Below are 27,983 nucleotides of genomic sequence, written 5' to 3'. Positions count from 1 at the left end.
TGAACAGCCCAGAAGCTACTGTGCCAGAGTTCCTTCTCAGAACAGTGAAATTTTACATTGTTCCCTGCCCAAGCTTGGGTCTTAACCAAATTAATCTTCACAATATAACTGCAATGCAAATTAAAATGTGTGCAAGCTGCATTCTCTGTATTAAATCAACAGGCATTTCCCCCTCAAAAATTAGCTTTATTTTGAAAGAAACTGAAGCTGAACACCAGAAATGCAACAATGTTACATGTAGCATGTGAGAAAACCTGCCATATACATTTTCCACCAATGCTGGACCTATAATCTAATAAACATGATATACCTACTACTAGACAGAATTATAACATTTTTTGTTTTAAGAATGAAATGTCAACAATATTTATCAGCTCATATTATGTACTGTCTGAATGGCAATAGATCTGTAACTTCCTTACATTAACTCAACATTACACTTGGGAAAAATGCGCATAAGGGACTAAATATCAAAAGGCCATAATGAAATGCAATATCCACTCCGAACTCTATACGTGCAAGTAATTAGGAGGGATTGTATGTACAATTTTAAAAATCCACAACTATATTTTTCCATTTTAGAACAGAAGATTCCAACATCAAGAAAGATGAAAGAAAAAGAAAAGAATAAATATAAAAGAGATGAGAAGTATAATTGCCCTCTGTATATTACACAGTTGTTCAGATTTTTGAACGATCTATTACACCCAGGTGTACCAGAGAAGGTGAATGGTTGGGAATATAAAAGACATACATTGGCATTGTCAAGGTTTTCCTTTCATTCTTCATAAAATATAATACAGCACAATGAGTAATGCTTAAATTATATTTCTCCTGAACCAAAATAATCGAGTTTGTGACAAAAAATGCAAATAGAATGTAAAAATTCTCCCTGTGGAATTTAAGTCACAGCACTATCTTTCTCTCTGTGAAACATTTTTCCCTCACAGTTATCTTTGACACAGCAGTTCATGAATCAGAGTGCATGGAACACTCCTTTGAAGGATGAGAACGTGGAGCTGAATCCATAATCATTCAAAGACTTACAGAATGGGTCAATACAAGAGAGTAAGAGAAATCTACAACATAGGCCACACTCAGACATGTGAAAAAAAGGTATTTCTTATGCTCTTGGGATGAGTCATTTCTGCAGGTGGCTGTGCAGGGTTGTATATCTGGACCAGCCAGAATACAGGCCCACATTAATACCTCTATGCTAAGGACAGAGAGGTGCTGAGCTCCCTTAAATTTCTAATTAAGTTAAGAAATGATGACACTCAGCACTTTATCGGCTCCAACCTAAAAGCTCTTAGAGCCTGAAATCGAACATTTATTTTTATCTAAAAACATGAGCCTCTGAGAAAGTATACTAGTTCAATGCAAACGAGAGAACACTCATACGCCAAATGTAATGCATGGTAGTTATATTGCCTTGTTTTAGAGTTCTGCTTTTCAGTACACTTAATTCACTCTGATTTAAAAGAAGAAAGTATTCTAATATAGCAAATCCTCAAACAAAAAATGGACCTTGACCATTACAAGAATAAATTCAAAATACACTGATGTCTACAATAGCCTGCATTTTCATATCTATGTCCAAAAGAGAAATAAATCAATGAAATTATTTTTAAACCACATAGAAAATGATGTAATGGGATTGTCACACTTGTTATATGCCATCAAATGTGCACTCATTTGTTAGTGATATACTGTGAAACTCTTACTAACCAAAAACACTTATAGCAACAAATTTAAAGATCAGGCACATTGTACATAAATTTTATGTGTTTTGAAAAGTATTCACTGTATTAGTTATCATGAATTGCTGCCATCTACCATATCTCATTCTATGCAAGGATACCAAGCCAGCTACCAATCCATAAAGTGTAATGTTTCACATACTTCATAGAGTAGTTTAAAACACATCATGATATGAAATAATTTGTATTACATAGTAATTTAATCCCTTGCAATAGGGTTAATGTTGGACAAAGTCTGGACACTTTTTTTCCAATTTGAATTACGTACATTAACTTTGCCACACACCACAGAACTAATGCATGTATTACTTCAGACATGCTTTAATTTATAATCAAAACAAAGAAGTCGTTGCAAAAATACATGTCACCAATGTGGAACACATTCAAGATTGTATAAAAGTACTGAACTGATATCCCAAAACAGGTATATGTAAGCAGTACATAAGGAAAGACTAGTTTTAATATGAAACAGTCATTGAAGTCACATACAACATAAGAAGCATGACCTTTTTATAAAATGTCACAGATACTTTTAGGCAGGCAATATTAGATATAAATGAGAAGTACAGTTATTTTATGCAGAAGTTATTAATAATTTCTATTACGTTGGAATAAAGAAAATGTAAAAAGGTGCTAAATTTCAACACCACTGATTTTGTAAACATCTCAAACCAAGAAATACATTTAAGAATATCTAATTATGAAGTCCAAATGAAGGTCCCAATCCTGCAAGCACTCTGAATTTTTCTTAACTTCATGCACATCATTTCACTTACTTCATTAGGACTATTCACCTGCTTACAATTAAGTACATGTGCAAGAGTGTTTGCAGGATTGGGGCATAAGCAGAAATTTATACAGATAGCAAAGTATCTTCTTTGAGCAGCTGTGGAAATTATACTTTTGTTTTTAATAGAGCAATCACTAAATATGTTATAATATTTGGCACTTCTATAGTGTCTCTCATCTAAAGATTTCAAATATTAAGCCTCTCAGCACCCTGTGAAGTCAGTATTAATCCTATCATACAGATAAGTAAATTGAGGCACTGGTAGTTAACTGATTTGTCTAAGGTTACAAAGATAATCAGAAAAAGAGCCAGGAACAAAAGATAGGATTTTTGACACCCACATCTCTCTAATCAATAGGTGGCAGTGCCTCTTATCCTTCCACTAATTACAACACAATATCAGAATATTAAACCGGGTACATAAAATATTTGCGCATTTAAAATGGTCTAAGGCAGAGATTCTCAAACTTCATTGCACGCGACCCCCTTTCAACAACAACAATTACTACACAACCCCAGGAGGGGGACCAAAGCCTGAGCCTGCTTGACCTCCATCACTCTGGGGCGGGGGGGGGGAGCTGAAGCTCAAGGGCTGCAGCCCCAGGCAGGGGGCCTGTAACCTAAGCCCCACCACCCAGGCCTGAAGCCCTCAGGTTTCAGCTTCAACCCCCGGCCTTGGGGCTCGGGCTTCGGCTTCAGCCCCGGGCCCCTGCAAGTCTAACAGCAGCCCTGGCAACCCCATTAAAACAGGACTGCGACCCACTTTGGGGTCCCGACCCACAGTTTGAGAACCGCTGGTCTAAGGCAAAATAAGTTTGTCAGTGTAATCGACTATTTAATTAAGTTTCCAATTATTTATTTCATCTGGGATGAAAAATTAAAAAACTTGGGCAGCCACACTACTGAGAAGTCATTCTATGAAGCAGCATTCTGAGCCATTTTATAAAGGAGATGGAATTGATCCACTTCCTCCATAAATCTCCAGGTTTGCAGATTTACAAAATCCTTACAATATTTTGGTGTGAAGCACCAGTACAACCTAAAACACTAATACTGAAAGAATTACATGACAGCTTGATACAAATTGTTTCATGTAGAGTATTACAAAAATCAGGTATACTAACCAACCCTCCTAATCCCATAACTAGCATGGTTCTAATTTTAAGCAGGTGATATTCCTACTACCCTACTAATAAACATGATTGTTCTTTTTCTCATACATACTTGAAATACTATTAGCTAACACACTCTGAAACAAATGAATCCGCTCTCTGTAAATAGAGAGCAGAAATACTGAGACTACATCAATATCAATGCTATGATAGCTATTTAATTTTGGTACTTTGATGGCATTTGCTAATGCCTTTTATTTGTAGGACTAAACATTTGGGTGGAAACTCACAGGTTTTCACTCCATGCCCACCCCGAATGCTAACCAGTTAGTACATTTGGTTACATTCATATGGCAATGTTTTGCTAACAAATGTAGAAAGCATATGGCTACTCTGAAATACTGGAATTAGTAGGGAGGGGAGGTGCAGGAAATTCTGTGATAATTTTAAACACAGTATCTGACTCCTGCACCAGATTGAAAAGTGTCCAGTGGACTTCTAAGGACAAACACTGGAATCTTTTATTGGTATTAGGAATCTAGAAGAACTCACATCATCACAAACTAGCAAAGAAAGCATGGTCCCTAAGCCTCTGGTGGATTTCTTAGGCGCTGAGCAGAATTCTGATTTCAGTTATATCAGTGTAAATCTGGGGTAACATCACAAGCTTCACAATTTGCACTGGTGCAACAGAGATCAGAATCTGGCCCACGGGAACCTATGCTATCTGAACAAGGTTTTGGTTTTAATTTCTACCTCAATACTACAAGCAAATTAGAATTAAAGTAGTAAGTCACAGGTAAAATTCCTGAAGACATTACTTTAGCAGAGATTACTAATGTAAGTCATCAAATCAGTAAGAAAAATAGAAACACTGAAGGTTAGCCTTTGAATTGAACTAGTAATGTTGAAAAAACAGTCCCAAATTCTCCTTTACACCTCTAGGAGATTCCCAGTGAGGCAATGTAAAAAGTGTGAGAAAGTACAACCACCTCTGGTCATCATTCTCCAGATACTGCAGAAGGTCCTTTAATAATGTAAGCAAGCCGTACGTAGCCCTTTATGCTCATACATAACCTATAACATTAGTGGGGAGCTACACACATATACCAAAAGGACAGCACATCTCCAAGTAATGTTTAGAAGCACAGTTACAGTAGAACCTCACTAATTCACACTCAGTGGGGGAACCTTGTAAACTACTGAATTAATAAACAATCAAAATTAATTAAAAGAATGATGATATATCACAAAATGACTTTTATGTTTTTATTCTATTTAGGTTCTTATACCATCCTTACCACCACAGTATCTGAGCGCCTTCAAGTAGTGCATTAAGCAAGATGATTAGCATCTGTCATGTTTGACAAGTGTGGTTTGGTTTTAATGATTTATTATTATAACTCATTAGCATAAGGGTAAATATAACAGACAGATCTAGTAGTGCTACCTATTATTAAGGCTGCCCAACACCTTTCATTATAAAACCTCATTTTCAGTTGCTTATAACTTTGCCAAATTTTAACTGTTCGGGTTGAATTTTCATGCCGGGTGTCTGGAAAATTCAACAGTTTAGCTGTGTCCAAGAACAAGTTTAGGAAAAATATGCTGTGTTGCCGATGTTAAAATATATCTTAGAATTATTTAAATTGAGAAGCTCTATCACTTCCATACTTTGGACAGGGACTTGAGGTTTGACAGGTAGATCACAATTTTTCCAAGCCGTATAAAAATTCACCCAAGTTGGCCAAATTACAAGACACTGAAAAAAATCACAGTTCACACAAGCTCAGTAAATATGAGAGCAGGGAGATGGTCTCTCTTGTGCTGTCAATGCTCTGCCAGCTGGTGCTCTGGCACCTAGGAGGAAGCATGCAATCATGTCAAATTAAAGACTATTTCCTACTGTGTATGCACAGAAAGGGCCAGATTCTGGCATTCCCTAACTTTTGAGTGCTTGACTTTGCAACCTTGATGTTATTTTAAATGTAATGCTAGGATATATTTTGTAAATATTTTAGTAACGCAAGGCTTCACTAGAGTTCTCAGCTATTAAATATTTGCTGAGAAGTCAGGAGGCACTGTAATCTGCAGTGTAAACATCACAAATACTAAAACAATCAAATGCAACATTGCTTCATTGTTTCAGATGCAGAATAAGAAAAAAAAATTAAATCCTTAGTGCTCATCCTAAAATAAAATTCATTAGTACTCCTCTTTCTCCATGTCACCTCCTCCACCTTTTCTCCTACCCACAGGACAGATAGCATTGTATATGAGCAAAACAGTAATGGACATTCATAAAACATAACAATAATGAATGTTTCCAATATATAGTACCATCAAGGCTCAGCACTATCTGGCAGCCTGTATTCATTGAGGCAGATGTTCTGACATCAATAATTCAATAATTCCAGTAATTCATTTTTTAATGCAAAACTTGCTTGTGATCAAACAAATACCAGTCATATTTTGGATCTTCAAACGTTGTCTGTGTTTCTGATCAAAGTTTAAATACTCACATAAACAGGCATAAAACAAAGAACACAGAAACAGATGGAATTTCACGTGAAGATAGTTAGACTAAAAGCAAAAAAAACCCAAAAAACAAAAAACCAAACCAACCTTGATTGTCTATAGAAAATGAAGTACACCATTATGAGCTACACCTCTGTAGTATGTATTTCAATACTGCATCAGTAGATGTTGTCATCCATCAGTATTCAATGCGGGTGGCCCTGCAGTCTCCCTAGTACGCATCAACTGGACATCCTTTTCAGCCATGCAAGTATCACAGCCCCATACTGCTGATGCTTCTGCAGTGAGGAGGCCATAAGCTGACTCAGTCATGCCCGTGCAAATCCGATGAAACCACTTTTGACAAGAAGCTTCACACAAGATGGCATCCTGGTCATCATTAACTTCATGTGTACAAATTCCACATGGATAGACTGGCTCAGAGGATGAATGACCATGACGACTGGGGTGGAGAGATGTTTTGCTGCTCTTTTCAGAGTTGCATCCTTCAGCTGTAACCCTAGGCTGACGGGACTTGCTCTGAGTCCCATTAGCATGGCTACTGTTAGTGTTATCTGCATTATGAGAATGGTTGCTCTCTTGATTTACTACACTGTTTCGATTAACGTTTTTTAAGTCAGCACTACCTTGGTTCATGATGTCATCTGTTCTGTGGTGATGCTGATGTGTAGCAGTGTTCTGGCTGGAAGTTTTGCCTGCACCTTGACTGAAGTCTTGCTTTTGTGCTGATGGTTTTGTCTGATTGTAGGTGTTGGGTGGTGGAACAAAAGAATGGTTTGAATCTAACTGGGAATTAAAATTTGGATTGCTTGCAGGTCCAAAGTTAGATGTCATGTCAGGGTGTGGTATTTGACTAGTATTTTGTGGAGGAATGTGACCAAAGTTCTCACCAGGATTTGGTCTGAAGTACTGACTGGGCATATTGATATTTTGACTCATTTGACCACTGTTATAAGATGGCTGATTTCCAAAACCTGTGTTATCCTGTGGACCAAAGTTGAAAGCATGAGGTCGATTAAAACCCATTCCCACAGGGTTCTGAGGAAGTGGGTGTGGCTGGTTTCTGAGGGTGTAAGAACCACCATATGGCGAGGACATTCTGGGCAGCATGTGAGGTGGCATTCTGAAAGTGTTATAACCTCCAAAACCAGGGTAACCAGGATTGCTGAAATAAGGACTTCCTGAAGATAAGGGTTTATAGGAGACAGTATTATAGTTATCATCAAATGGGTTAGCTGCTACAAGGTGGTCTGAACTTGGATTCGGCGGTGGAGCATATTCAGATGGAGGAGGAAAGGAAGATCCCTGAAAATATTTAGAATATAATATTTAAATTAGCATTCGTATAAACTTCCCTACAAGAACACATGGGCTTTCAACCATAAAGAAGCTGGACTGGCAGCATGAGGGAACCAAAGTCTTCTGTTTATTCAGTTAGGTGCCACATGGGCAGCAACAGTCAGTGTAAGCTTCCCCAAACTACTCTGCCAGTGAGCCTTAAGTCTCATCAGAAAGGGAGAGAGAGAATAGTTCAGGCTCCAGGCTCATTCCTCCCTGGGCCTCTCTTGCAAGACTGCCAATATGGGCACCAGTTGTGGTGGTGATTTTTGTGATACAGCAGCCCCTGGAAGAGTGGATCCCTTTGCAGGTATACCGGTCTAATGCCACTGTTGGTCTTTATATTATTAGGAGTCTGATCCTGCATTGTCTCCCACACAGAACCCTGACTGAAACCAACTGAGTTCTGTGGCTGGAGTACATACTCTTATTTTACCAAATATTTTCTGAGTTTGTCTTAAGAGCTATTTCATAAAACTCATGATGCCGTTAAAGTGATTTAGATTAATTTCACTATTTTTAAAAACTGTGCAGCTGTACAACATGCTGCCAAAAATGCTCACTGTGTGGTTTTGTTTCCTTCTTTTATTTAAGAAAAGCAGGATTCCCGCAAAATCATATAATTAAAACATAAAAACTCATGTTTAAATACCGTTTAAAATAGATTTTCCTTTGTTTCCTCTCAGGCTAAATTCACTAAATTAAAGGGCAAATCTTTCCCCTGACCCATCCCACTTTTGATGAGGCTATGCAAGACTTAAAAGATAGCAATACTACTGTATCCATGCTGCAAGGTGTACAGGCAGGAGACAATCTGCCCAGCGGGACTCTCCATCTTCTGTGAACCAGAGGGATCTGCTCTACTACAGCACTTTGTGGGGCTGGGCTGGGAGCATGTGGGGTTTAGTGGATGCAGAGGCTGCATAAATGACTGTAGAGAGTAACTGCACAACTGACTGTCGTTCTGGTCCAGTTTGTGGGGAGAGTTCTGGCCTGCTCACCCCCACATAGCTCCCTCATGCACAGAAGGCGAGAATTTGGCCCCAAATATTTAGTAGCCTCGGCTGGGGAAATGATTCTCCAGATTTCTGTTGCCCTGCAAACCTTATTAGAGGTAACAAAAGAGGAGGAACTTGATCTGAAACACCATTATATTTATCGTCATTCTGCTGCGAAAGGAAAGCTTCATTATTAGAGAGAACTAAGACATCCAAAAGTCTGAAATTAATTGAATATGCCTACAACAGCGGGTTTCACCACTATTGCTTTTGCTTGTTCAAGTAGACACCCAAGTCAATGGGAATTGGGCATGCATATCACAAGGTGGTAACTGGCCCTACCTGAATAAGATTATTCTCATTATTTGCCACAAAGTAACTAATAGCAGATATTCTGAGACAGAGTGCTGAGTGGACACAGGAGAGGACAATTCTACTTTACAGGTGATGATCAATATCTGTGTTTTGCATTAGCACCCAAATCCTATGTCTTCCCACACACTCTCTGAAAGCCCCATTTCAGGAAATGGAAGCCATACATTTCCAGTGGACAGAAGAGCCAAATGGTATAAATTCAATGTACCAAGTGTGCTTCATGGCTCCCTGCATTGGAAAGCATTATAAGGGTGTACTAAAGGTGTGGCCAATGGGTTCATGAACTGTATGGATCCATTAGTCCACAAACCTTCATATATGGAGAAAGCAGCAGCCCGCAGCTACCACTCATACCCTGGAGAGTCACACCAAACAACTGAAGGCTGGGAATTAAATTCTGTTCCTCGGAACCATGTCCACATGACTGAATGAACAGCCTGTTCACTCCGTGCATCTTTACCAAAGACTTTATATTCTCCCGTTGCAGGATACAAGCAATCTCCAGGGATTAAAAGAACTTCAACGGGCGTTACTAGTAACCAGTAGGGGGATGGAGAGGGATCTAAGATTTTACCTAAACACTTAATTATAAAATACTGGAAAGCTACTAATCTGCGCCTGTGATAAAGGACTGATATTCCTAGATGAAAGAGATAGTCATATTAGTAAGCAACATCTGAGTGTGTTATTTATTCAAAATATTGAGAACATCAGAAGCAATTTACCTGTGTATTTGACTTGCGCTTTTTCTTATCTGGGCTTCCAAGTTGTACTCCTGGTCCTCCTAACCCATCCAATCCACTGTCACCACCTACAAAATTTCAATCAATATAATTCTGCATTTGTTTCAATATAGATTTTATATTAATGTGTGCCTTTCTGTGTCAAACATCAAAGCATCACTAATTCTAGCTTAAAACTACAAAGTTTATACAATGAACACACCTGGAGGTATAGGGGACTGTAACACAACTACTGGAGTCCATCTCCATTAGAACATTAAGGCCTGATTCAAAGCCCATTAAAGTCAGTGGAAAGACCTCCATTAATTTAACTGGGTTCTGGATCAAGCCCTTGGTGCTTAAGACTTCGCTCACCAAAAAGGAACTATCTAAGATTCTTCTCCCACTTAACTTACACAGATGTGGTGTTCATCAGCCTGGAACTCCCCATGCACAGTGGGCAGTTACAGTATGTAGTTAAGGAAAGAGCAAGCAGAAACAAGTCTATGAATGAAAACCTGGCATTCTATTAATGAAAATCCCTGAAAACCTGGCATACAGCTGAGACAAGACTCTCAGCTTGCCATTTCCAAACTCCCATAAATTAAATCTTGATCATGCAAAAGATCACTGCAGGAAAAATCTCACTATAATCAATGAGCCAGCACTAGGGGATTCCTTTGCAGAGGCCGTATATCCTTATGTAGCAGTTAACAAAAGCTATTTTGGTACAAATACAGTTTCCTGCAATATGAGAGATGCTTATCTTCTTGATCCACTTTTTTCATTTTAACTAAGAGAAAGAAAATCCAATGCTTCACGTGAAGTTCAGCTACACCTTTCATTAGAATGTGACAGACACCTGAAGTTCTACATGATCCTGTAGTACAAATTATGAATTTTTATTTTTTAATCCCTTGTAAAGCTATAGCTCAGTGGTGGGCAACCTGTGGCCCATGGGCCACACACAGCCTGTCAGGGTAATCCACTGGCAGGCCACAAGACAGTGTTTACATTGGCCGTCCGCAGGCATGGCTGCCTGCAGCACCCAGTGGCCGCGGTTCGCCATTCCTGGCCCATGGGAGCTGTGTGAAGCAACAGCCAGCACATCCCTGCAGCCCACACTGCTTCCCCAGCTCCCATTGGCTGGGAACAGCGAACCGCGGCCACTGGGAGCTGCAGATGGTCAATGTAAACACTGTCTTGCAGCCCGCCTGCAGATTACTGTGACAGGCTGCAGGTTGCCCACCACTTCTAGAGATGGATAGAGGAGATTTTAGTGATAAATGTCCCATTACATTAGTAGAAGAAATTGTTAATTTGTTTTGGGAATGAAGAGTAACCTTGAGTCAAAGCCTGAGTGTTTGGAAAGTCATGGAAAGACTATGTTAAGGTGACAGATTTTAACCTGGTAGAACCATCAATATGAACAGACTGTATACAAGTTCATTCTTTTTTGCCCATGCTCTGTCTACATCTTTACTTTGATAAACAATTATTCTTTCCTGCTACATACAGTGGAATGCATGTAAACTGACCTCAGATTGGTACTATCATTTGATATTTTTTAGAAAAGTGTGATGTGTCCCTATGTTTAAAATTCACATTAAAAAACTAGCTAAACTCTACCAAGATACAAATGTTTTGCTGCACACGAGAATTTGTTGTTACTGAGAATTTGTTATTACTGCAACACTCTCATCTGGTTACACAGGGTCAAATTTTAAAAGGTATTTAGGCATCTACAGAGAGGCGTCTTGGGCTGCTAAGCAGGCTAGGTGCCTAATTCCCATTGTCTTCTGTTTAGGTGCTTTTGAAAGTCCCATTAAGTGCCCATCAGTATCTGTAAGCATCTAAAAGTATTTGAAAATCTGACCCATAGCAACAATGATTCTGACCCTTGAGCCCACCTAAGGAGGGCTTGGTCCAAGTCAAGACCCTTTGCACCTTACCCATCCTCAGTCCTGGACTGTTCTGATGCCAGTTCAGGTCCCTAGCATAAATTAGAGTAGTCTGAAGGTAACTGTGTTTTACTGGGGCATATGGATGCTAGTTCACGTTCCTTTCTTCCCACACTTCCCCTATGCCAGTAAGGGATACAGCATAGGAACCATTACAACAACTCTCCATCACTCAGAATCCTCCAGCAGGCAGCTGAACCACGGCTGCTTTGCACACACAGTATCACAAAGCTTCTCCCACACAGAGGAAAATCAGGCCAGTATACCAGTTAAATTATCCTCAGATATTTCAAATATTTTTGATGGATTCCTTAGCCTCAAAGTCAGTATTTTGCTAGTCAGCAGGGATTTCGTCTTAGTCCCCTCACTAGGAGGGCAGAAAATGCCACTGGGACAATTTCCACTCAGATGACTCATACTGCTTCAGAACAAGGCTTTCGGGGAAATTACTTCCCACCTCATGGAGGAACCCTGTTCTGTCCCTGCTTTAATAACTTCCTCTTGGCTCTGGCTGTCAAAGTTAAAATCCCCCCTCATATTTCATATCGTGTGTGTGTGTGTATATATATTTATAAATATTTATATATATATATATATATATTATAAAAAAATTATAATCCCTAAAATATTTCACCAAACACGAGGAAGAAAAGTGACCGCCCCAAATCATTATGACTGGAAGAAAAACTGGTAAATTCAAATCCTATTAAATATCAGGCCAGGGGAAATTTTTTATCATGTTCAAGAGTTAATATACCACAGCAGATCACCACAAAATTTGTTGTGAGAATAACTCTTTGGGATTTGGGGAGAAGTCCAATTCTTACGGTTTATAATGTAACACCGTGTGTCCCCTTATGGTGCTATGTAAAGTATAGCAGCCCATAGATTGTAAATATTAAATATTCCAATAAAAGTTCTGCAGGAGGAAGGGATCATTACAAATACTCCCAAAATTCCTGCCAAAATGTCCTAGCTTGGTAAACTATAAACTGTTTTCCATCATCCAGGTGTTCTCAGACATTCTCATACACGTATCACAGTTTAACAGAGAGATTGTCTCATTGGCACCTTCTCTTTCATTCACAATTACACAAACAAATTTCTCTCCCATTCATGTTCACATAGCTTCCATGTGTCAACAAGAGCAATTGCTGATATGGAAAAATATTATCTGGAAAGTGTTTAATGTATTTTAGATTCTTTTAATGAAATTCAGCAGCTAAGAATAAGGAGAGTGTTAAGTATGTGACCAGACAATTCTCTAAGGACCACCAGCAAATGCTCACCTTCCTGTAGCAGTTCAAAATACAGCCTAAATCTCTGTAAGGTTTGTTAAGTATAAACTAGTACTCAAGGATCTGATCCTGCAAACACTTAAGTACATGAGTAACCCCATAGGAATCAATAGGACTACTCACATGAGTAAAGCTACTTGGATGCTTACTGATTTTCAAGACTGTTTGATGAAGTACTAAGCTTTTGTGATCTCAGCTTTCTCTATGTGAGGCCAATAATGTAAGTCAGACCTATGAATTTATGTATTTTTCCTTTTGGGTTTTATAAGAATTTAAAAGGAAAATTAATGTTAGTCCCCACATACCTCCAAGAAAAGTGAACAAGGGTCATTATCAAGCAGCCAAAATAAACTTTCCTGAAAGTCACTTCTTGTATCCACAGTCTTTTCAGTAAACGATACACTGAACATTTTGGTATTTTGCAATATACTAGAGTTAAGGTTGCAAAATGGTTTCAGCATAACTCCCTGTTCTCAGACACTCTTGGCTTTCTGTAAAAAACAAACAAAAAAACCCAAAGCATTTTGGCTTAGACTCTCTATGCTTGTCACATATGAAAGCTATTATTCCCCTTTCAAATTTTTGAAAAAAAATGTAGTTTACCCATTTTTGAATGTTGAGAGAGTGGGGGACTAAATATGCGCACTTTATTTTACACACACACTCAAGACAGGTGACGCTTAAAACTTTATATGTAAATAAACAGACCCTGATTCTGCAAAGACTTTTATGCAACTTTACACAGTAAGCACAGTCCGGTATTTTACAGTATGTGAAGTAAAGCACATGTAAGTCTTTGCACGACTGCAGCCATAACCCTTGATGAGTAAGTAGTCCCTTGGCTAAGTATGGATTTTGGTTTTTTTGTTTTAAGAAACAAACAACCAAGAGACTATAGATCATAGAATATTAGGGACCTCAGGAGGTCATCTAGTCCAATCCCCTGCTCAAAGTAGGACCAACACCAACTAAATCATTCCAGCCAAGGCTTTGTCAAGCCAGGCCTTAAAAACCTCTAAGGATGGAGATTCCACCACCTCCCTCGGTAACCCATTCCAGTGCTTCACCACCCTCCTAGTGAAATAGTGTTTCCTAATATCCAACCTAGACCTCCCTCACTGCAACTTGAGACCATTGCTTCTTGTTCTGTCATCTACCACTACTAAGAACAGCCTAGCTCCATCCTCTTTGGAACCCCCCTTCAGGTAGTTGAAGGCTGCTATCAAATCCCCCCTCACTCTTCTCTCCTGCAGACTAAATAAGCCCAGTTCCCTCAGCCTCTCCTCGTAAGTCACGTGCCTCAGCCCCCTAACCATTTTCATTGCCCTCTGTTGGACTCTCTCCAATTTGTCCACATCCCTTCGGTGCGGGGGGGGGGGGGGGCAAAACGGTACGCAATACTCCCTCGATCTGCTGGCAATGCTCCTATTAATACAGCCCAATATGCCGTTGGCCTTCTTGGCAACGAGGGCACACTGCTGAGTCATATCCAGCTTCTCGTCCACTGTAATCCCCAAGTCCTTTTCTGCAAAACTGCTGCTTAGCCAGCCTGTAGCTGTGCATGGGATTCTCACTTGTCCTTGTTGAACCTCACCAGATTTCTATTGGCCCAATCCTCCAATTAGTCTAGGTCACTCCGGACCCTATCCCTACCCTCTAGCATATCTACCTCTCCCCCAAGCTTCATGTCATCTGCGAACTTGCTGAGGGTACAATTAATCCCCTTATCCAGATCATTAATGAAGATGTTGAACAAAACCGGCCCCAGGACGGAGCCCTGGGGCACTCTGCTTGATACCGGCTGCCAACTAGACATCAAGCCATTGATCACTACCGTTGAGCCTGACAATCTAGCCAGCTTTCTATCCACCTTATAGTCCATTCACCCAATCCATACTTTTTTAACTTGCTGGTAAGAATACTGTGGGAGGCTATATCAACAGCTTTGCTAAAGTCAAGATATATCACGTCCACTGCTTTCCCCATATCCACAGAGCCAGTTATCTCATCATAGAAGGCAATCAGGTTGGTCAGGCATGACTTGCCCTTGGTGAATCCATGTTGACTGTTCCTGATCACCTTTCTCTCCTCCAAGTGCTTCAGAATGGATTCCTTGAGGACCTGCTCCATGATTTTGCTGGGGACTGAAGTGAGGCTGACCGGTCTGTAGTTCCCCGGGTTCTCTTTCTTCCCTTTTTAAAATATGGGCACTGTATTTGCCTTTTTCCAATCGTCCGGGACCTCCCCCAATCGCCATGAATTTTGAAAGATAATGGCCAGTGGCTCTGCAATCACATCAGCCAACTCCCTCAGCACCCTTGGATGCATCAGATCTGAACCCATGGACTTGTGCAAGTCCAGCTTTTCTACATAATCCTTAACCTGTTCTTTCACCACTGAGGGCTGCTCACCTCCTCCCCATACTGCGTTGCCCAGTGCAGCAGTCTGGGAGCTGACCTTGTCTGTGAAGACCGAGGCAAAAAAAGCATTGAGTACTTCAACTTTTTCCACATAATCTGTCACTATGTTGCCTCCACCATTCAGTAAGGGTCCCACACTTTCCCTGACCTTCTTCTTATTGCTAACATACCTGTGGAAACTCCTCTTGTTACCCTTCACATCCCTTGCTAGCTGCAACTCCAATTGTGCCTTGGTCTTCCTGATTACACCCCTGCATGCTCGAGCAGTATTTTTATACTCCTCCCTAGTCATCTGTCCAAATTTCCACTTCTTATAAGCTTCCTTTTGGAGTTTAAGCTCACCGAAGATTTCACTGTTAAGCCAATCTGGTCGCCTGCCATATTTGCTATTCTTTCTGCACTTCGGGATGGTTTATTCCTGCACCCTCAATAAGGCTTCTTTAAAATACAACCAGCTCTCCTGGACTCCTTGCCCCCTCATATTAGCTTCCCAAGGGATCCTGCCCATCAGTTCCCTAAAGGAGTAAAAGTCTGCTTTTCTGAAGTCCAGGGTCTGTATTTTGCTACTCTCCTTTCTTCCTTTTGTCAGGATCCTGAACTTAACCATCTCATGGTCACTGCTGCCTAGGTTGCCACCCACTTCTACTTCCCCTACCAATTCTCCCCTGTTTGTAAGCAGCAGGTCAAGAGGAGCACGGCCCCTAGATGGGGGTCACGGGGCACTAGTTCAATGGGCATGTGCTGTGGCCCTAATCGTGCAATGGTTTATGCACCTATGTAACTTTATGCCCTTCATCAGTATCCTATTCAAATCAATTGGCTACTCACAAGTATAAAGCTATACGTGTACTTAAGTGTTTGCAGGATCAGAACCTATTATTTAAATTAACTTAATGAATTCTAGTCTTTCTGTGACATATTTTCTCTGCCTAACCTGCTAGGTACAAGTACTGCTCCTCTACAGGTGTTGCTAGAACTGAAAGAAGTGAATTGTAAATATCTGAGTGAAATACACACAGCAAAATCCTTGTCCTCTCCCTCTCCCCCCACCCCCCAAAGGCTAACATAAAGAACATTAGAAAAATTCCAGGGGTGAAGGGAAAAGGAACAATGAATCCCTGACTTTATAATTTCACCACAATTTTCAATCCTTTCACAGATACTCTGTACATTCCAGTATTTCATTCCAAAGCAAATGTCTCTTTTGCCTTTCTAAAGATACAGCTATCACTACATAAAGAGATGTGCTGCTGCCCTGTTAAGCCAGCCTTGCAGAAAATGGTCTCCAGCCAAACAGCAGCAGCAGGGATGGGATGGAACTGTACTTTCCCAATACATTTCAACGAGGCATGAGCTTCAAAACCTCACCGGGTCCATACAAATACTGCCATTATTAACAGAAGGTAATTTTTTTCTTCTCTTTTCCAACAAATTTAAAAAAAAAACCCAAATATTAGTTTAGTATTAAGGGTCAGAAAGTGAAAACTCAAAGTTTGGAAATGCAATTTACTCTCTGTGCAGGAGCGTTAATATGGGCACATGTACTATACCTATTGAACAATGTATACTAATATATTACACACCAAGAAAACGAGTAGAAATACTGCATGTGTGTAACATGATTGGACAAGTTAACAATGCTCCTGGATCCTCCAATATTAACTTTTGTACTTTAAATCCCCAATCCTACAATTGAATCCTCACGGCTGCAGGGGTCCACCCATGCAGATCAGTTCGCGGATCGGGGCCTCACTGTAGACTTAATACGGCATTCAAAGAAATGCACTTGAGCAATGCTACTTCCAAAGGCAGCTGGAGCTACGGCAATGCATACAACAGATCGCAACAGCGATGCGTCAGCCGGACACACCAAGTACACATCCAGATAAATGACACCCCCATGAGGTGTAACAGGAGCTGGGGCGAGCGGGAGCCCCGAGTCCCGCTGCTGGAGCAGCTCCCTGCTCAGAAGTGCGGCAGGGGCAGCCCCGCCAGACGCCCGGAATGCAGGCGCTGCCTCCAGCTCCCCGCGGCAGGCAGAGGGCGGCGGCGGCGGCAGGGGGGACGCTTTGGCTCAGACGGCGAGCGGGAGGATGCCATGTCTCCTCGGCGGAGTTAGGCCCGGGACCCCCCGGCTGTCCCCAGGGTGCCGGCCAGGCTCCCTCCCCCCCGGCCCGCTGTACCTCGGGATCTCTTCAGCGCGATGGGATCCTTCTCCTGTTCCGCTGACATTACAGACGGCGGCGCATGGCTCCCACGGCAGCAGGAATCGAGGCGCTTTGATGCTGCGGCGGCGGCTGGCCCGCACCCCGCCTCCTCCTCCGCCTGCTGCTTCGGCTGCCTCGGCCGCCGTAAGCCGGGCCGGCCCCGGGGAGCTGCCAGACTTTGCAAAGTTTGGGAGCGGGAGGGCGCCGGGGCTGCCTCAGGCGGGCGAGGCGCAGGGCGGGCTCCGCTCAGCGGCGGCCCCGGGGCGGCTGCTGCGGGCAGAGCGGCCGGGGGTCTGCTCGAGGGGGCTGGGAGCGCGCAGCTGGGCGAGCCCCGTGCATATCGCAGGCATGTGCCTGGCTCGGCGCCCGCTGCCGCCGGGCTGTCAGGCTAGCGCGTCCCCTTGGCTGCGTAGAGCGCCCTCTGCGGAGACAAACCCCACGCCTGCCCCTTGGAGCTGCATGCTCCAAGCCCCCCAAGCCTGCGCCAAAGCCCTGCAGTGGGGCTGGGAACTGCCGTGGCTTCCCCCCTCCTCCAGTCCTCTGCCACGATCGACTGGGGAGAAGCCTGGGAAAGGATCCCCTCCAAGCCGCTGCTGTTTCCAAATGGGCCATAGCGTCCCAGAGAGGGTTTTACCCTGCCGGCTCCTCTGTAGATTTGCCTGTGGTTTGCATTATCAATAAAGTGCGTAACAGATCCACAGCCACCTAAAGCCACGAGCCTGCAGTCGGATCAGTACAAGCAAACTGCGTCCACGTGGAGGCCACTGAAATCTTTAGGATTCCGTTCTGCAGGCCCGTCATGGTCGGCCAGCACAGTCAGATGGCAGGATCAGGGTTTGGTCTACACTTAAAAGTTAGGTGGACATAGCTCCAGTGCACAGGCGTGTTAAAAATTCAGGGCACAGAGCCCCGTACCTATGTAAACCTAACACCCAGAATGTTTCCATCAACCTACCTACCTTCACTCTGGGAGGTGGATTAAGCAATGGAAAATTCCTTCCCTCCCTGTAGAAAGTGTCTACAATACAGTGACACAGGTGTGCAGCTGTAGCTGTGCTGCTAGAAGTCCTGGTAGTGTAGGCATAGCCTGAGGCCTGGTCTACACTAGAAAATTTAGTGAGTTTTGACTTGTCTACACTGGCAATTTACAGCATTGCAACTTTCTTGCTCAGGGGTGTGAAAAACACACCCCTGAGCGCAGAAAGATTCAGCACTCTGAAGCGCCAGTGTAAACAGTGCACCAGTGCTGGTAGCTACACCTCCTGTTGAGGTGGGGTTTTTTAGAGCGCTGGGAGCGCGACAACACAAGGCACGTTAAAGCACTGCCAGTGTAGACTAGCCCTTTAACTATCACAGTCAGGGGTGTGAAAAATCCAAAGCCTAAGTGGCATAATTAAATCAGCCTAACCCCCAGTGTAGACAGCACTAGATGGACAGCAGAATTCTTCCATCAACCTAGCTACCACCTCTCTAGGAGAACCCTTCCTGTTGGCATAGGTAGTGTCTATGCTGAAGTGCTACAGCGGTGCAGTGTGCTGCTCTAGCATTTCAAGTACAGACAAGGCCGAAGACTTCACAGTAGCACATTTTGCTGCTTAGTGGGAAGTCACTGCAGCATCAGAGATAGAACTTGGAATTACCTGCTCCAGAGAACACTTGCGCAAAATCTCCCTTTACCATTAGCAGCACAGGTCCCGTGCCACACAGCTGAGCAGAGTTCTGATTCCATCTAGTACAAGGCAGCAAGCAGTACATAGGAACACTAGCCACTCACTACAATATATTACAACCCACTATACACTTCACTCTGGTCTTAAACAGCTGTGTATCTCACATAATATTATTTATGTGGACTGCAGTAGTGCCCATAAAGTGTTAGGTGCTTTCCCAAAATACCTAAGATGTCGTCACACTCCTGAAGAGATTAGAATCTGAAAGAAAGAAAAAAAAAGAAAAGTAGGGTGATCAAACACAATCCAAGGGTTCCAAGTGATGGCTGGCTCACAGATTGGTATATACACTTTTTGTGTTATTTTATTTTTTATTTATTGCAGGCCGTCATCTACCTCCACTGTTTTCCTGTCTAGAAATTTCTAACTATGCTATCTGTTGTTCCCTGGCTTCAAATATGCAATCACTTCCCAACACTTGGGAATATATTTTGCTCCTGTGTTCTGTATATTTTTGCCATTTCAGTACTTATACTGAATTCTGTACTATAGACCTGCCCTTAGCTGCTAAATTTCAGGCAGATCTGAACCAAGAACTGATCCCTATTGGTTTGCTGAATGTTTCTGATAAATAGCAACTTCCAACAGGAACATCCAGGGCCCTGAGCTTTGACTACCCGCTCACGGTCACATCAAAAATGGGGAACAATAAGAAGACAGTAGAAACACAGTGGGGAAAAATACATACAGACCAAAGAAGTCTACTGGAATTAAAAGGAATGCAAAAAAGAAAAAGGGAGAAATCTTGGCCCTGCTGAAGTCACTGATAGCACCCCACAGACCAGCAGGGCCAGGATTTCACACAAAGAATAAATTTGGAAAAGAAAAGGGGGTGGGGGAAAATAAAAAGAAGAAAAGAAAATATAAATGAATGCCTGGAATCTACAACAATCCTATTCAGTTATGGTCACTAACTTTTATATTTTTGCTGCGTATAAATTATATTTATTTTAAAATAAGAATATCTTCCAAATTTTATAAGATCATAATTCTATTGACATAACAGCTCCTCACAATAAGCGTTCTCTCTCATGCACTGACACCAATCTTTTAAGGTTTGTATATTTGAATTCCACTATTTATATAGTAACTTTTCTCTCATAGTACTGCTAATGCAGTGTATTTATTAGCTTGATTAGAGGTTTCTTTGCTAACAACACTGACAATTAAGCCCGCTTTAGAACTTGGAATGGACAAAGCTGCACAGCCTTATAAAAAATTGTACTTATTAACCAGTTCCAGAGCTGTCGCATAAGCTAAGCAAACACTCTGAATCTTCCAGGCTGTCTTGCATTACAAGAACCATTCTTTGGCTTAAAGTACATTTGAAATGACCTAAAGAACATTAAGCACAGAGCTGCTATACACATCTTAATTATTGCTGAGTGTAACCACTGCTCAATTAATCTTTACAGGCTGTCAGCTGGCTGTGTCCAAGTGCTTTAGCAAGTATTCCAGGTAAATCTTGCATATTACATTTATGAAAATCATGAACACGAATGTGTCATATCTGTCATGTGGCTAGCTGCTAGAGTAGACAAATGAGTAGAATTAGTCAAAATGGTAAGTATGTTTCATTAAAAAAAATTGTCAAAATTTTTGAATTTTTCTAATTTTTTGACAAAGGCCCTGAAAATTGAAAAAAATCAGGGTTTTTTTTTGCTTTCTCCTCCTCTCCCCCTTTTCTTTCCATTTTGCCACTGAAAAGGGGGAGAGGAGGAGAGGGGAGAGGCAGGAAAAAAACAAGTGAGGAAGAGAAACTAAAAATGGTTGTAGTTGTTTCTTTGGGGAAAGTGGTCAGAATTACATTTTTTTTTCCTACACAAAGGCCATTTTTAGTCAAAATAGTTTTACAAATTAACGTCACAAGCCTGCAAACATGCACATATTTGACTTGACTGTTGTGAGTAGTTCCACTGAATGTTACCATTGAACGGTAATGCATTTAAGAATGTGTGGTTTCAGAGTAGCAGCCGTGTGAGTCTGTATCCGCAAAAAGAAAAGGAGGACTTGTGGCACCTTAGAGACTAACAAATTTATTTGAGCATAAGCTTTTGTGAGCTACAACTCACTTCATCGGATGCATGCAGTGGAAAATACAGTGGGGAGATTTATACACACAGAGAACATGAAACAATGGGTGTTACCATACACACTGTAACAAGAGTGGTCAGATAATGTGAGCTATTACCAGCAGGAGAGCGGGGGTGGGGGGGAACTTTTGTAGTGATAATCAAGGTGGGCCATTTCCAGCAGTTGACAAGAACGTGTGAGGAACCGGGGGCGGAGGGAATAAACAGGGAAAGATTAAGAATGAGCTCTCAAAACTGGATACTCTCATAAAAAACCAACCTTCCACACAAACTTCCTCGTGGCTGGACTTTACAAAAACTAGACAAGCCATTTACAACACACACTTTGCTTCTCTACAAAAGAAAAAGAACACAAAACTATCTCAACTATTACATGCCACGAGGGGCCACAACAGTTGTTCCCTTAACCCACCCAGCAATATTGTTAATCTATCCAACTATACTCTTAGCCCAGTAGAAGAATCTGTCCTATCTCGGGGCCTCTCCTTCTGCCTCTCCACCCCCACGAACATGATACAGTTCTGTGGTGACTAGAATCCTATTTTCGATGTCTCTGACTCAAGGAATATTTCCAACACACCTCTGAACAACACACTAACTCACAGAGACCTTCCTACCAAGACTACAAAAAGAAGGATTCTGGGTGGACTCTTCCTGAAGGTCAAAACAACAGACTGGACTTCTACATAGAGTGCTTCTGCCGACGTGCACAGGCTGAAATTATGGAAAAGCAGCATCACTTGCCCCATAACCTCAGCCGTGCAGAACACAACGCCATCCACAGCCTCAGAAACAACTCTGACATCATAATCAAAAAGGCTGACAAAGGAGGTGCTGTCGTCATCATGAATAGGTCAGAATATGAACAAGAGGCTGCTAGGTAGCTCTCCAACACCACTTTCTACAAGCCATTACCCTCTGATCCCACTGTGGGTTACCAAAAGAAACTACACCATTTGCTCAAGAAACTCTCTGAAAAAGCACAAGAACAAATCCGCACAGACACCCCTGGAACCCCGACCTGGGGTATTCTATCTGCTACCCAAGATCCATAAACCTGGAAATCCTGGACGCCCCATCATCTCAGGCATTGGCACCCTGACAGCAGGATTGTCTGGCTATCCAAGACTCCCTCCTCAGGCCCTACACTACCAGCACTCCCAGCTATCTTCGAGACACCACTGACTTTCTGAGGAAACTACAATCCATCGGTGATCTTCCTGAAAACACCATCCTGGCCACTATGGATGTAGAAGCCCTCTACACCAACCTTCCACATAAAGATGGACTACAAGCTGTCAGGAACAGCATCCCCGATAATGTCATGGCAAACCTGGTGGCTGGACTTTGTCCTCACCCATAAGTATTTCACATTTGGGGACAATGCATACCTTCAAATCAGCGGCACTGCTATGGGTACCTGCATGGCCCCACGGTATGCCAACATTTTTATGGCTGACTTAGAACAACGCTTCCTCAGCTCTCGTCCCCTAATGCCCCTACTCTACTTGCGCTACACTGATGACATCTTCATCATCTGGACCCATGGAAAAGAAGCCCTTGAGGAATTCCACCATGATTTCAACAATTTCCGTCCTACCATCAACCTCAGCCTGGACCAGTCCACACAAGAGATCCACTTCCTGGACACTATGGTGCTAATAAGCGATGGTCACATAAACACCACCCTATACCGGAAACCTACTGACCGCTATTCCTACCTACATGCCTCCAGCTTTCATCCAGACCACACCACACAATCCATTGTCTACAGCCAAGCTCTACAATACAACCGCATTTGCTGCAACCCCTCAGACAAAGACAAACACCTACAAGATCTCTATCAAGCATTCTTACAACTACAATAGCCACCTGCTGAAGTGAAGAAACAGATTGACAGAGCCAGGAGAGTACCCAGAAGTCACCTACTACAGGACAGGCCCAACAAAGAAAATAACAGAATGCCACTAGCCATCACCTTCAGCCCCCAACTAAAACCTCTCCAACGCATCATCAAGGATATACAACCTATCCTGAAGGACGACCCATCACTCTCACAGATCTTGGGAGACAGGCCAGTCCTTGCTTACAGACAGCCCCCCAACCTGAAGCAAATACTCACCAGCAACCACACACCACACAACAGAACCACGAACCCAGGAACCTATCCTTGCAACAAAGCCAGTTGCCAACTGTGCCCACACATCTATTCAGGAGACACCATCATAGGGCCTAATCACATCAGCCACACTATCAGAGGCTCATTCACCGGCACATCTACCAATGTAATATATGCCATCATGTGCCAGCAATGCCCCTCTGCCATGTACATTGGTCAAACTGGACAGTCTCTACGTAAAAGAATCAATGGACACAAATCAGACGTCAAGAATTATAACATTCAAAAACCAGTTGGAGAACACTTCAATCTCTTTGGTCACTCGCTTACAGACCTAAAAGTGGCAATTCTTCAACAAAAAAGCTTCAAAAACAGACTCCAATGAGAGACTGCTGAATTGGAATTAATTTGCAAACTGGATACAATTAACTTAGGCTTTAAAAGAGACTGGGAGTGGATGTAAAGTAAAACTATTTCCCCATGTTTATTTCCCCCACAAACACTGTTCCTCAGACGTTCTTGTCAACGGCTGGAAATGGCCCCCCTTGATTATCACTACAAAAGGTTTTTTCCCCCCCGCTCTCCTGCTGGTAATAGCTCACCTTAAGTGATCACTCTCTTTACAGTGTGTATGGTAATACCCATTGTTTCATGTTCTCTGTGTATATAAATCTCCCCACTGTATTTTCCACTGAATGCATCCAATGAAGCGAGCTGCAGCTCACGAAAGCTTATGCTCAAATAAATTTGTTAGTCTCTAAGGTACCACAAGTACTCCTTTTCTTTTTGCGAATACAGACTAACATGGCTGCTACTCTGAAACCTATGCTAAATTTGTTTCAAGTGGAAGTCACTCCTGGCATTTACCACAGAGCAGCTTTGCTCACTTTCTGGTGAGTGGCCTATATATGGGTGGTGTAAATCAGGGCTTCCAAGCCTTACATACAATGATGTTTAATGTATATTAATTTCTGTTGATTAAAACAAAATGTTTTAAGGAACCATCTGCGTAATACAAAGTGAAAAAATAAATAAGAAATCCATAAACTTGATATTCGCCATTTATGTTTCAACATAAAATTAATACAAAACTGTGCTTAAATTTGTAGGAAAAATAAGTGCAAAACAGATTGCCTTGCCAACTAGTCAATGAAAAGACTTTTTGTGTAGTGTGAAGCATTTAGAAAAGGAGTACTTGTGGCACCTTAGAGACTAACAAATTTATTTGAGCATAAGCTTTCATGAGCTACAACTCACTTCATCGGATGCATTTGTTTTCTTTCATATGATATGCCCTCCAGCTAAGTAAACATGCAAGCTGAGGCAGCATATGACTTGAAATCTAGTCAAATACTTTAGAAGTAATCATCCTTGTTTCAGTTCACAAGGCAAAAATTATCACCAAATGTTCAAATGCATTTTTCAAGGCAACCTGTTATTTGAGGCAAATTGATAGCATAACAAACAATGAATGTCCCAGAAGTTCATGTTTAGGGCATGTTAGTGGTGTATTTATGTTGGAATAAAATAATTTACATCCAGGGCCAAAATTGTTGACAGGTCTTAAACCCATCATGCACAGTTGTCAGCCTAAAATTGTGCTCCTAACTTTTTTGTTCATGTTCAAACAAAGATTATATCCCAGATTCAAAATTTTGCATGGATAAAAATTAGGCTTTGTCTATTCTACAAAGTTAGATTGATGTAAATCACCTGGCGTCGAGCTGGTTGTGCATGTATCTATGCTTAAATTTGTCTCCCACCGACATAGTAACACTACTTCCCCAAGCAGCATTGAGCCATGGTTGATGTACTGAGGTCGATGCATTTCGACTGTAAACGGTGCCTTACTTATATTGACCTAAACAGTCCTCCAACAGCTGTTCCACAATGCCCCACACTAACTGCTCTAGTCACAATTATCAACTCCACTGCCCAGGAGTCACAGAGAGCAGAAGGCCTCCCCCACTCTACCCTTTAAAACTCTCTGAATATTTGAAATGCCTTTTCCTGATTATCCAGCGTGGTGAGCACACCTACCAAGTCAGTGCTGCATCAGACTTCAAACAAAGGGCCTGGAGGGTGAACACTGCCGACACCCTGGAGAAGGAACGGGAAGACAGGACAAAGGTCCAGGAGTCCCAGCAGGAAAAGGAGAGGGAGATGTATGGACACAATGGGGCTTCTCCTGCAGCAAACACAGATGCTGCAGACTCTTGTGGACTTACAGGTACAACAATCACAGGCCTGCCTCCCTTTGCAGTCCATAGAGAACTCCATTGCAGCACCTCCCTACACCCTTCCCTCAACATTCCATGTGGCATCCAGGGCCACATCCCTTCGCACACCACTCCACCCCAGGACATTAAGGACAACCACAGCTTCACATACACTGACCTGTGAAAGCCACGGTTGCTGTATGTGTAGGTAAAAGGAACACAAATGATCTTTCCTCGTTACATTCTGTTCCATTGGTTTATTTAGTTATTAATCTATTTGCTTGTAAATTGCACAGATTTTTCTTTGCACTGATTTTGTTACTGAATAAAATTCTATTATTTGGAAAATAATTCATCTTTATTAGTTTACAACACATGCTGCAGCGTGCCTAGTAATTCTGAAAGCACCCACTTACATCTTACTGTACAATGTGAAGACTTATAGGATCAAACAAACAGAGTATAATCATCATAAATGTTCAGCAAGCACCACAAAATTAATAGATGCAATGACAGTGTTATATTCATAGATATGCGCCAGGCACAGTTCTTAACAGGCCCCAATCAGCAGGCCAGGTAGAGCGCAGTCCACAACACATTACTGTGGCTCACTGTTAAAGTGCTCTTTCAAAGCGTCCCTGAGCTCTCCTAATAGCCCTTGGCATTTCAACATTGCCAATGGTAATTCTCTGGTTGGGAAAGAAAGCCCCTGCCAATAGCTTTCTTAACTTTCACTTTCTGTGAAACTTTCACTTTAACTCTGTGTTCTTAGAAATGTGAGTATCATGCATCTTCCCTGACTAGCCAACATTGATGTCAGTGAAGTATTCCTGGTGATGCATCAATGTTTGTACAACCATAGAAAAGTAGCCCTTTCTGTTGATGTATTCAGTGGCAACGTGGCCTGGTGCCAAATGTGCTATCCATTGTTCCACCACAGTTCGGGAACCCCCATTGCTGCAAATCCATCCACTGTGTTCTGCACATTGCCAAGAATTACAGTCCTGCATAGTAGGAGACCATTAACGGCCCTGCACACTTGCATGACAAAAGCTCCCACTGTGTATTTCCCAACTTCAGAATGATTTACCACTGACCAGTAGCAATCCAGCATTTCAAGTTTCCATAGTGTGATCACCACTCACTTCTCTACCATCAATACAGATCTCATTTCGGTGTCCCTGCACTGGAGGTCTGGGGTGAGGCTGGCGCACAGGTACAGGAATGTGACATTGCACATCCGAAAGTTCTGCAGCCACGGCTCATCATCCTAAACCTGCATTGCGATGCCATCCTACCAGTGCTAATTTCTCAAGTCCTGAAGTGGTCCTCCACCCTCTGCAACTGCTTCGTGACGTGAACACCAACAACAACCTTGAACTGGTTCTCGCTGTGTCCCACAGCAATCTGTCTTCCAAGAAATCATCACTTTCACTGCTGATTTGGTTCTTCTTATGGCTCTGCAAATACCAGAGGATCACGCGTCCTGTGCTTGCAACGCTGATGACAATAGTGCAGAGCTGTGCAGGCTCCATGCTTCTGTCAGAGATGGCAGACAGCAAGGAGGGCCATGTGGGTTCATGGAATTTTTAAAAAAGATGAGAAAATCATGGTAAATAGGTGACATTATGGGATGGAGAGAGTTGCACGCTGGGATGTTGACCCCTTGTTCCCAGTTACCCCTGCACTACTCATTTCTGCCCCACCATGCATTGCCAAAACTTCCCAAAAAACAGAAAGAAAAGGAGTACTTGTGGCACCTTAGAGACTAACCAATTTATTTGAGTATAAGCTTTCATGAGCTGTAGCTCACGAAAGCTTATACTCAAATAAATTGGTTAGTCTCTAAGGTGCCACTAGTACTCCTTTTCTTTTTGCGAATACAGACTAACACGGCTGCTACTCTGAAACCAAAAAACAGAGTAGTGGATGGTGGCAGGCTGCACATTGGGATACCTACCCATGGTGCACCACACAGTGCACCGACACAAGCATTCCTGGTGAGCATGTGCAGCACAGATGCAAAAAACCAAATACACACATGGCACAGGTGGTATGCTAACTGTGGGGGGTTTATGCCAATGTAACTTGCATCCACCAAAGTTTGTAGTTTAGACATGGCCTAAAATGCCAGTACTTCGGAGTACAAGCTGAGGCATGCAAGTTCAAAGTTGAAAATTTGTCTGATAGTGTTAAACAGCAAAAAAAATTATGTATAATATGTAGTGTAAAATTAAATAAAATATAGAAGCTAATGTTTTCAAACCTAAGCAAGGACCACTAAAAATCAGGTCTTACTTATT

General features: G+C 42.1%; 1 protein-coding gene and 1 long non-coding RNA gene across 2 annotated transcripts; one reads left to right on the top strand and one right to left on the bottom strand.

The window, feature by feature from the left end:
- Nucleotides 1-173: 173 nt before the first annotated feature.
- PYGO1 (pygopus family PHD finger 1) lies at nt 174-17,760 on the bottom strand. Its single transcript, XM_074966309.1, has 3 exons — nt 17,496-17,760; nt 9,637-9,722; nt 174-7,505 (listed from the first exon to the last, which is right to left on the bottom strand). Exons 1-3 carry the CDS (start codon nt 17,542-17,544, stop codon nt 6,372-6,374), a joined length of 1,269 nt encoding a protein of 422 aa, XP_074822410.1. The 5' UTR covers nt 17,545-17,760; the 3' UTR covers nt 174-6,371.
- On the top strand, nt 16,581-25,568 carry LOC141995247 (uncharacterized). Its single transcript, XR_012641282.1, has 3 exons — nt 16,581-16,715; nt 20,665-20,707; nt 25,484-25,568. It is a non-coding gene; the product is annotated as an uncharacterized LOC141995247 (long non-coding RNA).
- Nucleotides 25,569-27,983: the final 2,415 nt, after the last annotated feature.

This window comes from Natator depressus, chromosome 10 (genome assembly GCF_965152275.1).
Source record: "Natator depressus isolate rNatDep1 chromosome 10, rNatDep2.hap1, whole genome shotgun sequence".
Classification (NCBI taxonomy): Eukaryota; Metazoa; Chordata; order Testudines; family Cheloniidae; genus Natator; species Natator depressus.
This window is presented reverse-complemented; position numbering and strand designations above follow the sequence as displayed.

Bases quoted from the DNA above. Each gene is read 5' to 3' on its own strand.
- PYGO1 (XM_074966309.1), bottom strand. From the start codon at position 17,544: ATGTCAGCGGAACAGGAGAAGGATCCCATCGCGCTGAAGAGATCCCGA. The intron at 9,723-17,495 runs GTACAGCGGGCC...GAAATTTTGTAG, and splicing joins CGCGCTGAAGAGATCCCGAG to GTGGTGACAGTGGATTGGAT. The intron at 7,506-9,636 runs GTAAATTGCTTC...AAATATTTTCAG, and splicing joins AGCGCAAGTCAAATACACAG to GGATCTTCCTTTCCTCCTCC.